We start from the raw sequence: 13,025 nt of genomic DNA on the forward strand, positions 1-13,025 counted from the left end.
GCTCAGATGAAAATGGCCAGCGGCACTCACCACTGTTTTTCCTGAAGTCCTCCTTTTGGTCCCAACACAAAAACCCTCGCCGTGAAGTCTTCGGGGATGAAACGAATTCCGAGCTCTCCTGTGACGACTCTTTCGAGCCAGTGTCCCCAGAGTTCCACGGAAAAGAAGCCATAAGGTGACTAACGGTTTGTGTGACTATGTACACGTTTAGGTAAGTGTGATAAGTTAACTTGCCACAAGGACAACCCCAGGTCCAGTGTTCTGGATGGTGTGGGTTTGAAAAGCTTGTTTATTTTTAACTGAAGGATGACCGCTTCACAGTGTTGTGGGGGTCTCGGCCATACGTCAGTGTGAGTCAGCCACAGGCCCCCTCCCTCCTGAACCTCCCCCCATCCCACCCCTGTAGCTTGTCACAGACCACTGGTTTGAGCTCCAAGTCATACGGCAAGTCCCCACTGGCCATCCTTCTTACACAGCGTCGTGTGCGTGTGTCAGAGCCGCTCTCTCAGTTTGCCCCACCCTTTCCTCCCCCGGTGAGGCCACAGGCCTGTTCTCCGTGTCCGCGTCTCCGTTGCTGTCCTGCAGACGGGCTCGCCACTGCCATCCTTCTAGATTCCATTTATGTGCGTTAACATGCGGTACTCATCTTCCTCTCTCTGACTGACTTCACCTTGTATAATAGGCTCTAGATTCGTCCACTTCGTTAGAGCTGCCTCAAATGCAGTCCTTATAGCTGAGTAATATCCCATTGTTTGTATGTACCACAGCTGCTTTATCCATTCTGCATGATGTGTTTTCATTCTTTTAAAAATTTTTTTAAATTAAGTATAACTACTTTACAGTCTTGTGATGGGTTTTGCCATACATCAACATGAATCAGCATTAGTTAATGATGTATTTTTGAAAGTTCCTTTCTTTCAGATATTTTTGCTTTCATCCTGAAAGTCTTCTTCATAGTTAACAGCTTCGTGACTTTCTGGTAAACTCTGAGCTCTCCAAGCCTCGTTTCTTCCCAAGAAATGTGTGATGTAATTCCACAGTACAGTGGCTTCTTCTTGAGTCAGTGAGATAATTAAGCAATATGTCTGTTACATAAAAGGAACTGTGTATGTGCCAACTTATTATCTATGTGGATTTGATATCCTTGTACGGATATATAATAGAAGGCTGAGTTTGCAAATCTGAAGCTTTGAAGAAAGGTCTAAAGACACAGATTTGAGAATGAGAATTTTGGTAAGAGAGGAAGCAAAAAGAGGGGGTGATACTGTATGGCAAAAATCTGAGAATCAGAAAAATAACTGGTCAATATAGAGTCCAGTTTAAGGAGCCCATAAGGTATGCCCAGAAGGAATATTGAGAACGAGGTGGAAACCAGAAGCGAACAGAGCGGAGGTCAAGAAGACCAGGGTGTGCAGTTGTCGAATCAGTGGTGAGGTTTATGGAACAAGGGCCGAAAAGTGGCCGCTGGATGTGCTGCTTGGGACATCGCGGGCAACTTCATTGAGAAGGGCTCCAGAAGCGTGGCGGAGTCCCAGGCTCTGTGTCTTAGGCTGGGGATGAAGGTGGGGAAGGAAATGAGACCAGGAGCAGAAACCACTATTATTTTGATGAATTTGCCCGAGGCGGAGAGGAACGGCTGAATAACCACGGGAGAGGAAGCCTCTCTCCGCTGCTCCCCCTCCTTCACGCCTTCCTGTCTTTCTTCCAACTGGATCTCCCCTTCATTTGCTAACGCCGCTGGAAGGCATGGGATGCCAGCGTGGTGAGAATCTGAGCCTCCGCAGAAATCCCTTTGGGCCTGGCAGGGGCTTTTGCCCTCCTCTTCCCATTAAGATGGATCCTCTTACCAGTTTGTGGGAAGCTGGTCCCACCTCCATCCCCTTGCTCAGCCGGTGTTTCCACCATGCTCCTGAGAACCCGCACAGTAAATCCGCCCTTTGGTGAAGGTTAAGGTCCATCATGAGTGGTAGTGTTGGCAGGTAGCATCATCTGTGTCATTAGAAACTGTATTCACCTCATAGTTGCTTAATCTTCTTTCAGAATCAGAAATCTTAAAAAAGAATATGAAGGAAAGCCTGAAAAAGTAGAAGCATTGCAAGGTAAAGAGAACAACTTCATTGTTTTTCGTTTCTTGAAAATACAAATAGTCGTAATGGAAAATTAGAGAATAGAGTATAGATAAAAGGAACTTTTTAAAAGATTTTCTACTATGACGCATAATCACTAATACGTATTTTTCTATGTATGGATGAGAAGTTCTAAGAAATGGGGTTGTTTCTATGGATGGGTGAGAAGTTCTAAGAAGTGGGGTTGTTTCTATGGATGGATGAGAAGTTCTAAGAAGTGGGGTTGTTTCTATGGATGGATGAGAAGTTCTAAGAAATGGGGTTGTTTCTATGGATGGATGAGAAGTTCTAAGAAATGGGGTTGTTTCTATGGATGGATGAGAAGTTCTAAGAAATGGGGTTGTTTCTATGGATGGATGAGAAGTTCTAAGAAATGGGTTGTTTCTATGGATGGATGAGAAGTTCTAAGAAATGGGGTTGTACTAATCATGCTGCTGTATAATCTTCGACTCTAGCTTGGAGCATCACTACATTTGTTGGTATTAATATTTTCATAGGGTTTTTCATCATCTGTTCTGGGCTGTGTTTTGCTTTATTTTTGATTCTCTCACAATTTAACCCCATGATTTACGTTTTCAGGGAGTCTCTTAAAAATTCTGGGATGCTCATAGAGCTCTTTGCTGTTTCTCAATGGAGTTAGATAATTTTTCAAAGGTTAAAACATTGTCAAGTCATAAGCATGCATGTTTGAAGATGCCTGTGGCGCCTGCTGGATCCCAGCAGCCCTCTCTGAGACCACGCCCACACTCGTGATAGATCAGAAGCTGACTGGTGCCAGGGAAGCTTGAGCACCCTGTGCTTACCGACCCCCTTCCCTGCTAAGATACAGTAGACTGCATACACTGCTCCTTTGCCTCTGTATCTGGCTTTGGGACCCTCAGTGAGACTGCTTCTTGATAGAAATGGAGACTTGCCTTTGTCCAGGAAGTATTAATACATACTCTGCTTCCTCTGTTTTTATCTTCATATCTCTGGCGTTGTTCTCTAATATTAGCTGTATATATCCCTTGACATTCAAAGTATCTGTGGTAGGGAGGAAAGTGGGAGTTTATATTCCCAGTCTTGATCTGATTGCTTCAGAGGAAGTGAGGCTTTGTCTTCATAAATAGACACAAGTAGATATATAATTGTACAGAGTCATATTAAAATACAGTGAAGTGAACTGAAGTGCTGAGGTACACTGTACTCTTTCATTTTTTTTTTAACGCCCACTTCATTGGAGTATAATCCAAAGTCTAACTTTCACATTTTATCCTGAAATAGGCATATGTCTTGACATCTATGAAGGCCAGCTCACAGCAATTCTTGGACACAGTGGAGCTGGTAAATCCTCTTTGCTGAGCATCCTTGGCGGCTGGTCTGTTTGCACTGAAGGTGAGAAGAGAATTTTACAAACCAGGGTGGCTGATAAAACAGCTTCCTCAGTCTGATTATGTGAAAGAAATATGTTTCTCTGAAAGGCTTTATGCAAAGTTGAGCCATTCAAAATGGGAAATATTTATTTTGTTTTTACATAAATTAGAATGCTTGTTTCTCTTTTTCACTATTATTTGCATTCCATGTATACTTTGCATTGCTTTGGACAATGGTATTTATGTCAAGAATAATTTGCATCTTTTCAATGTATTAATTATGTAGCTATAAAATGGGAGTTTCTTCAAAGAATATCCTATATTATCACTCTGCGTAGAGTTAATATCCTGGTGTTAAAGACCTACACTTTTTTATCTATAGGATCTGCCACTATTTACAACACCCAACTCTCTGAAATAATGAACATGGAAGAAATCAGAAATTGCACTGGATTTTGTCCACAATTTAATATCTACTTTGACTTTCTTACTGTGAGAGAAAACCTCAGGCTATTTGCTAAAATAAAAGGGATTCCACCAAAAGAAGTGGAGCAAGAGGTAGATGCCTGTGTTAGAATTCATGACTTCGGAAATAATTTACTTAGTTTGCTCCTGATCATATTTTTGTTCAACTATTACTTTACTCTTTCATAAATAAAACTTAATTAATGGAGTTCTAGAATAAATTCCTTCTAACTGTTAGCAAATTAAGACTGCTTCAGGTAAAATATTTTCTATTAATGTAGTGTTTTTGATAGGTAAAAGGAGTTATGTTGGAATTAGACATGCACAATATTCAAGATGTCATTGCTGGAGACTTAAGTGGTGGACAGAAGAGAAAACTCACATTTGGGATTGCCATTTTAGGAGATCCTCAGGTAAGAGATAAAAATATCTTTGAGATTAATTTGGATTGAAGGGTGTAAAATGACTATTAAATACAAGACTGCATTTTAGTTGCCAAACTTGAGAGAAAATTTATAACAAAAGGCCATGCGAGCCCGTTAGGGATCTGATGAAGGACTGTTTGAATGCAGACGTCATACTGGGTTCTGTGGTGTTCTCTGAAGAGCCTCTCTAAACGGAAGATGCTTTAGCATGCTATCCACTGCAGGTTTTGCTCCTGGACGAGCCAACTGTTGGACTGGATCCTTTCTCAAGGCACCTCGTGTGGAACTTCCTGAAGGAGCGGAAAACTAATCACACGATCCTTTTTAGTACCCAGTTCATGGACGAGGCTGACATCCTGGCTGGTGAGTCTTGGTTTCTTTATACTGACTCGGTATTCAAGGGCTTAAGATGAGAGAGATTCTCTCCAACTTCTGTTGGAAAGAAGACAGTCTCATTTGCCATGCTTCTGAGAGAGGGCATCCGAAAGTGGCACTTGGCCTCCAGGCATTCTGACCCCCGTGAGTTCTCAGACTCACACCTTATGTATCTTCCTGTCTGTAACTTTCTGGGCTGTTTGTATTAATCGCAAGTGCGTATTTTTTTAAATTTGAAATGCCAGTGTTACTTTTTATGTATGTGCGTTTGTGCCAAGTAGCCGCAGTCATGTCCGACTCTTTGCGACCCCATGGACTGTAGCCCACCAGGCTCCTCTCTCCATGGGATTCTCCAGGCAAGAATACTGGAGTGGGTTGCCATTCCCTCCTCCAGGGGATCTCCCCGACCCAGGGATCCAATCCACGCCTCCTGCACTGGCAGACAGGTTCTTTACCACTAGCGCCACCTGGGAAGCTCTGTTATGTATGTGTGTGTGTGTGTTTGTATATATGGGTATACAGAAATATGTGGCTTCCCACTGAAGTGACTTAGCTCACGCACATACAAAAGTATATATTTTTTGTTGAGTGGAAAGGAATATTTAGCTGGGAAAAACTCTTTTAAATTTGCAGTCCTTTGGTGCCTTTCTAGGGAGATCCTTTCTTTACTGAATGAGGTGTTGGGTGTGAAGATTGGAGAATTAGAGAAACAGCAAACATTTTGCCTCGGAAATCTTGGCAGGTGGGGAGGACTCATTTCATTGAGGCAGAAGATCATGTAGAGAAGGAATCTGGGGAAATGAGGTCAGAAAGGGTCTCAGGGAAGGGAGAGAAATTTTTGCTGTTGATGTTCCTTGTAAGAGTATCCGAAGTTTCCCTCATGCAATTGAGGTTAGATATACTTTATCTCTTGTGTCAGTTATCTCCTACCTCAAAAGTGCTGAAACAAGCCATCTCGAAGCTCAGTGCCTTAAATCAATAAGCATTTACATAGTCCATGTGTTGGAGAGTTGGCAGTTCAGCTGGGGGTTGAATGGCCATTGCCTTTTGTTATTGTAGCTAAGTCGTGCCCTACTGTTTGTGACCCCATGGACTGCAGCACGCCAGGCTTCTGTCCACTGTCTCCTGGAGTTTGCTCATATTCATGTCCATTGAGTCAGTGATGCCATCCAACCATCTCATCCTCTGTCATCCCTTTCTCCTTCTGCCCTCAATCTTTCCCAGCATCAGAGTCTTTTCCAATGATTCGGCTCTTTGCATCAGGTGGCCAAAGTTTTGGAGCTTCATCTTCGGTATCAGTCCTTTTAATGAATATTTAGGATTGATTTCCTTTGCGAGGGTAACTTAGATAACTCAGCCCCCTGTAGGTGTATTACATCTTCTAGGAGGCATGGTCCAGGCAGGTTCTCATGGCATTGATTAAGCCTTGAAAGTGCACGACCCAGTGCATGAGCCCATTTCAAGCCTCTGTGTGCCAAGGTCACCACTGTCAGTCAAACGCTGGAAGCTGCTGTCAAGTAGTGGCATCTAGGAACTCAGTGGTACCAAGGTTGCGTTCATCCTGAAAAATCCAGCCAGTTTTGGTCTCCAGAGTAGAGAATGTTCTATATAAGGAGTTTGCAAAATTTATTCTTTCTCTCTTTCTGCTCAGATAGGAAAGTGTTTCTGTCTAACGGGAAGCTCAGATGCGCAGGGTCGTCTTCGTTTCTGAAGCGGAAATGGGGTATTGGATATCATTTAAGGTAATGTATTCTGGCTGTCATTGTTGTTGATAAGACTGTATCCACAAGAGAGGTGATCATATTGTAACTCCATGTAGTCCTTTAGAGCTGTAAGAAAAGTCAGCTTCATTTGGGGAGGGGATTGATTTACAAGACACTACAAAACATCTCCCTCCTTAACATTTTCTTATTGGTTACACCTTGGTTTTAAGCATGCCAATTTCTAAAAATGTCTGTATCTTTCAATATAACATCTTTGGCAATATTTATATAGGAAAAATCTGCAGTTGTGTCCCCCTAAAAGCAGTCGATCATTTTTAATAAAACGGTTTGTCCTAAATGTCTAAAATTGTATTCCAAATCCACTTTCTAGAATGTCAGAACTGGTTACTGATATTAGCAGGATACGCCTGTAATATATACAGACTGTTTAACCAAAAACTGTCTTTTCGTGAGCAGTCATATTGGAGAAGAACTCGAAGGATTCATGCCTCTTTTGAAAATTTAGTTTACACAGGAAGGAAAGGTGCAATACAGAGAGAATCACATCCCTCATCACACAGCACATCTCAGATGCCAAGTTAACAGCAGAAAGTGAAGAAAAACTTGTGTATACCTTGCCCCTGGAGAGAACAGACAAGTTTCCAGGTAACAGACAGTGTGGCCACGTAGAGTACAGCCCCTGGTCCGTGATGACGCTGACTGCGTTTGCGCGGTTCTCCAAGTTGTGCTCTAAAGCGTCTACGTGAAAGCATTCACAAGTACTCTCCCTCCCATTTCTAATGTAATGGAGTGTGTTACTTAGACATGGTTTTGATGAGAGAGCAACGAAGTTTCCCTGAATGTGGTCCACTGAGAAACCGGGGTTTGCTCTCCTCATCAGCATTAAATGAAGCTTCGACATATGTCTTTTCTGAAACAGCAGAAACCTTTCATTTCTGTTTGAGATACAGGCTCAGTAGACCTTATTTTTAAAACATTTATAAGTAGGTCTATAGTTTCTTGGTAAATTATAGTTTTAATTATGAATGTTGGATACTGATTATTAAAAAAAATTGGAAAGTACAAAGAAGAAAATTCAATTTACTCCATGCCTCCTGAATTTTTATTTTGAATTTTTTTGAGTTTTTAAATAGACATACAGATACAATCACACACATGGCCATAGCAATGCACGAGATTTTAAAGTTTATGAAAGTATAATAGAGATGGAAACTAACAAAAATGATTGGAAGGACAGGAGAGCGCCTTATGGGAATGTTTTCTTCAATTGCTGGCATCTCTAATGTGAAAATATTTCCAGATTTATCTATCCTGAGTAATCGTTAGAAATTAGTATTTGAGTGTACTCTTTACCAATAATAATTGCATTGTTTTGTTACTCTGCTTTTTAGATCTTTGCAGAGACCTTGAAAACTCCTCTGACCAGGGCATAATGAATTTTGGTGTTTCCATGACAACTCTAAGTGAAGTATTCTTGAACCTAAAAGGCAGATCAGCAATTGATGAGTCAGGTATAAAAATGTGTGTCTAGCAGGAAATTAAGGAAAAAGAAAATGACTATGTGTTAATTCATATTTATAGATTTTTCTGTGGAATTCTAACCAGAAGGTGAATTAGGCATAAAGGGACCATCCACCTTTAAGGTGTCGTAAATGTTTTATCGTAACGTCGTCAGGCTTGGGGCCAGGCCCATCTCCTTGTGACACTGGGTGCCTCCCTGTCGGTTCTAGTCTCTTCCCTCTGCGGCACCCACCACTGAGCTCAGCCACTCTCTGCTGACGTCCTAAATCCGGGTTTTCTCTCTTTCTTGCCATTCCCTGTAAGAATGTTCTCTCGCCCAGCTAACCAGCTCATTCTAATTAGCATATTCATGGCGATAATTAAATAAGATGTTATCTTCCCTTACTTTATAGTAGTGATAATTTGAAGAATTTAGAAGCCTACTATGTGCCAGACATAGTGCTCAGCTGTTGGATCCTGTTGGTTTTTTTTTAAACCTGATTTTATTTTTATTCTTTGAAAGTATTTATTTATCTATGGCTGCACTGGGTCTTGGCTGCTGTGTGTGGGCTCTCTCGAGTTGTGGCGAGAGGGGCCTGCCCTCCAGCTGTGGGGCACGGGCTTCTCCTTGTGGTGGCGGCTCATTGCGGAGCATGGGCTCTAGGGCACACAGGCTTAGTTGCCCCAAGGCTTGTGGGATCTTCTTGGATCAGGGATCAAAGCTGTGTCCTCTGCATTCCAAGGCAGATTCTTAATCACTGGACCACCCGGGAAACCCAGGATTCTGTTGTTCTTAATCCCCATAAATGACTTTATTTATATGATGACGTAGGTGAGAAAGTGAGGTTTACACGTTTGAACGATTAGCCACGATCGTACAGCTCACGTGTGGCATGGGTGGGACTCAGAGAGGGCGTCATCATGGACTTTCTTTTACTTAACACCACGGTGTCTTGAGAAGGTCCCTGACTGTCAAGCATGAGTGATAAACGGGCCCTCCGGAGGAGACAGAGGGAGGAGGAGAAGTTTTAGGGAACCCGGCTGTAGAAATTTACCATGGTGTTTTTGGTAAGACACGCTCTGCAAAAATCCCTCAGTGAAGAGCTTTTGCTGCAAATACAAATGAAGTCATGCTTCTCTAGACGCCGAAACCATGCCCTCAAACTGACTCACTTCCTCACCGAAGCTGCATCCATTACATTTGTTTGAAGGAAAGATTTGAATGTAAAAGTCATGGCTATCAGCCGTTGCTGTGTTAGAAGTGTTGTTTCAAATAGTCTAACGTCATTTCTCAAAGTTTCTAAAGAGAAAATGTAAATGGCGTAACCTCTTGTGATAGTTTATCACACGGTTACAGATCCTGGTGTCGGGGGACCGGCAGGGATCGACGTGACCCCAGACCCTGGCGTCGAGTCTGAAGTCCAGCAGGCTCTTCGTTCCCTTCCTGAAGTGAAAAAGGCCACCAGCTCTGCAGCTCTGTGGAGGCGCCAAGTCTGTGCAGTGGCGAGACTCCGCTTCTTGAAGTTGAGGAATGAGAGGAAGATTTTCCTGTCCTTGTGAGTATCACACTTTTTAAGAGATGTTTTTGTTTTGTTATTTTTAAAATATTTATTCACTTACTTATTCTCATCTGCATGTGGCCCTAGCTGCAGCGCGCGGTCTCTCCCTGTGGCGTGCTGGCTTCTCTCCAGCTGTAATGCTCGGGCTTAGTTGCTTCAGGGCATGTGGGATTTTAGTTCCCCGACCCAGGATTGAACCCACGCCCTCTGCATTGGAAGGTGGATTCTTAATCACTCAACCACCAGGGAAGTCCTTATCAGACTCTTCAAGTCTCTTTAGTCTGTATATGCCAAAAAGGTCCCAATGTCAAGAAGATAAGTTTACTGATTTCTCCACTCATGTAATAGGTTTCTTTTGAGTGCCTGCAGTACCGTCCTGCAGTAGTAAATACCCCTGAAAAGGCCTTGAGACGAACGATCTTGTTGGAGAGAAAAGCACCAGGCGAGTGACTCCCCAGTAACCACGCTGTCTGCTCAGCACACTGCGAGTCTTTATTGAAGCCTGTAGATTGTTCTACAGTTGTTCTACGTGCTTTGATTAGATCTGTGCCCTTCTGGTACTGTTTACCTTGTGATTGGGGGGAAGGATAAAAACTGATAAATATAAAAACTAAGTACATTACATAATAGTTTATACAAAGCAGAGTACACCAAGAAGCTGGGGAGGGAGTTAGGGTTCCTTCTCAACAGGTGGGTCAGTGTCGGTCTCACTGAAATGGTCACCTTTGAGCCAAGACTAGAGAATGTGAAAGGATTCGCAGACAAGCGGTGGAGAATGACGACTCAGAACCGGAAGCATCTGTTTTATTTGGCAAAAGGGAAGTCCTTCAGGTTTTACAAAGAGAAAGCCTGAAAGTCGATAATGCTTGTGAGGTGCTTGACCACAGAGGGAATTTCTACTGTTCTTTCTACGTCCAGCAGCTGAAGGGAGACTGCAGTCAGAAGGAAATTTCATTACTTCCTTATGAAGAGAGAAAGAACATGCTCTAGTGACGATGGGAATGAGCCAGTAGCAGGAGCGTCATGGTGTTTTCAGGGTCGCATCTAGTTTCATCAAAGTCAAGCTACATGTCGAGTAACCGCGGACAGAAAGTCAGGTTCTACTTGAACTCATGCTCGTGGCACGCTTAAAGCCACAGTGTGAAGCTCGGCTCCTTGCCCTTCAGAACTCCCGAGACAGGCCCTCTGAGTCCATCACACTTTTCTGTATCAGATAAATCTTTATTACGTTGAATTGCTTCACAGTGCTTTTCAGGTCTACTGTTAATATATCCTACTTCGCCGTCCATTCTATTCATTTTTGAGAGTTTTAATACTGAAACCCCAGCTAAAAAAATCTTAATTTATCTAGCTAAAAAAATAACTGTAATATACAGTGGAGCTATATGTCACTTTGTGTTTTCCAAGTCTCCGGTAAATGTGTTGTCATACTTTTATAATTTAAAAAATAAAAATGAAAGAAGATTGAGGCACTCCCCAGGTAGGCTGTCTGAGGTCCCAGACTCTCGCACGCGTCCTGGTCCGCCAGCGCGCCCACGGAGGAGCCCTCTGGATCTCACCTCCCCCGCTGGCCCTCCTTCCCCCCGGACACCTGGCAACGTGGTAGGAATCATGCAAAACTGTGGGCCCACTTTCAGATGAATCCCACTCCGGGTTCCATTTTGTGTAGCTAAATGGCATATCTGCATGTTGAATTTCCATAGGTTGGCCTTTAAAGAGCGTGTCTGTGACTTAATCAGAGGGAACATGTTTTGGATTCACGGTTTCATTTTCTTTGACTTAGGTTAGTGGTATTCGGAATTGCTTTAATCCCCACTGTCTGTGAGAAGATCGTGTATTCAGTGTTTTTTCATGATCATCGCTGGGAGTTTTCACCCGGAATGTACTTCCTTTCTCTGAAACAGCTCCCTCAAGCTCCTCTGACCAATCTATTGATCATCAACAATACAGGTGAGAAACAGGCCTTCAATGTAGTCTCAGGTTTTTTTTTTTTTTTTGGCTATGCCACGCAGCTTGTGGGATCTTAGTTCCCTGACTAGGGATTGAACCCATGCCTTCAGCAGTGAAAGCATGGAGTCCAAACCACTGGAGCACGAAGGAAGTCCCTAGTCTTCAATTTTTACTGTCAAACAACTTTGAGGGGCACAAAGTTGAGAGGCAGACAAACCTATCTTGACAACAACATCAGGAGCAAAAGCACTGCTTGTCTAGCCTGCCTCATCTTCAAGTTGAGGAAACTGAAGGACTTGTTTTCGAATCAAGAGAAATAACGGAAGAATGGAAAGTATCAAGCTCGCTTGATTCCGTGCCGGCCCCTTGACTCGGTCACCAGGGCTGTGAGCGTCGTGTTGAGGTCCCCTGGCCGGCAGGTCTGTTTGCGTCACCAGAGCAGACATGTCTGGGTCCTGAGGAGGGATTTTGTTGTATTCTTTGTAATTACAGACATTGCAGAGTTCTGGAAAGTCTAGTAAAATTCACTAGTAAAAAGTTTTATTTCCGTGAGAATCACAAACTTCTCAGGAAATGACAAGAATTGCAAGAGAAATGAACCCTTTCTGGAGAGGGTCGCGCGCGTAGGCTGGAGTCTCACGCCCCAGCATCAGAGTGCGCGTCCCCCCGGAGCATGGCTGGGGGCTCTACCAGGTCAGGCGTACTGTCCCTTCACAGAAGGGGGAGCTGGTATCTTAAAGCTTTGACACTGGTTTCCTGCTCTTGTGCTGCCCTTCTTCGCGGGCTTCTTCAGGATCCAATATTGAAGACGTCGTGCAGTCCCTGAAGCGTCAGAATCTAGTTTTGGAAGTAGATGACGCCAGAAATAGAAACGGCTCAGACGACCCTTCCTACAATGGAGCCATCATCGTATCTGGTGGCCACAAGGTACGTTTGCTTCCATGTACTTTTTAAAAAAGGTTGTCAAACCAAATTTTATTTTTAAATAGATTTTATTTTAAATGGGAAGGAGAAAAGATCTACTGTTTACCACTAAATACATTTGCCTAAAAGACATACACATTCAACAATTCAAATTATAATTCCAAGGGAAATAATGTATCTGAATCTTTTTTTTTTTGCTTCCATGTACTTTTTATCATGCATGGCTTTTTGCCACATCAAATACTTGTGAATCATAGAAAAGCAGCCCAACTATTCTATACTCAATATAACTTGAACACTGCTTTGCAGCTTTTAGAAGAAGGTGTGAAATTTTAATCCTCTGCAGGGCATGTTTTCCACCTTCTTTAATTCTTAAAAGGATCATTTTTAATTAATAATAATAATTATTATTATTAATAAAATTGTGTAAAATTATTTTATTCATTATAAAAGCCAAGTGTCTTTTTGGGACACCATGGATGAACCTGGAGGGCATTATGGTAAGTGAAATAAACCAAACAGAAAAAGACAAATACTGCGTGGTACCACTTAGAAGTGGAGTCTTAAAAAAGACCGTCAAGCTCATAGAACAGAGAGTAGAAATTGGTGGCTAGGGGCAGGTGGG

At 42.7% G+C, this 13,025-nt stretch overlaps 1 protein-coding gene across 4 annotated transcripts in view; it reads left to right on the top strand.

Annotated features, from left to right (window-relative positions):
• ABCA10 (ATP binding cassette subfamily A member 10) overlaps positions 1-13,025 on the top strand; it is a 52,629-nt gene that overhangs the window by 18,368 nt on the left and 21,236 nt on the right. For all 4 annotated transcript variants that reach the window (XM_055408712.2, XM_055408714.2, XM_055408715.2 and 1 more), the window contains exons 10-21: positions 7-175; positions 2,041-2,099; positions 3,390-3,500; positions 3,861-4,036; positions 4,237-4,356; positions 4,593-4,731; positions 6,395-6,485; positions 6,973-7,112; positions 7,859-7,978; positions 9,325-9,523; positions 11,310-11,476; positions 12,270-12,403. In XM_055408712.2, coding sequence (XP_055264687.2) covers positions 7-175; positions 2,041-2,099; positions 3,390-3,500; positions 3,861-4,036; positions 4,237-4,356; positions 4,593-4,731; positions 6,395-6,485; positions 6,973-7,112; positions 7,859-7,978; positions 9,325-9,523; positions 11,310-11,476; positions 12,270-12,403 — 1,625 coding nt within the window. The remainder of the gene's footprint in view (positions 1-6; positions 176-2,040; positions 2,100-3,389; positions 3,501-3,860; positions 4,037-4,236; positions 4,357-4,592; positions 4,732-6,394; positions 6,486-6,972; positions 7,113-7,858; positions 7,979-9,324; positions 9,524-11,309; positions 11,477-12,269; positions 12,404-13,025) is intronic.

Source organism: Moschus berezovskii, chromosome 20, assembly GCF_049115385.1.
Source record: "Moschus berezovskii isolate FMDL1 chromosome 20, NW_MosBer_1.0, whole genome shotgun sequence".
Classification (NCBI taxonomy): Eukaryota; Metazoa; Chordata; class Mammalia; order Artiodactyla; family Moschidae; genus Moschus; species Moschus berezovskii.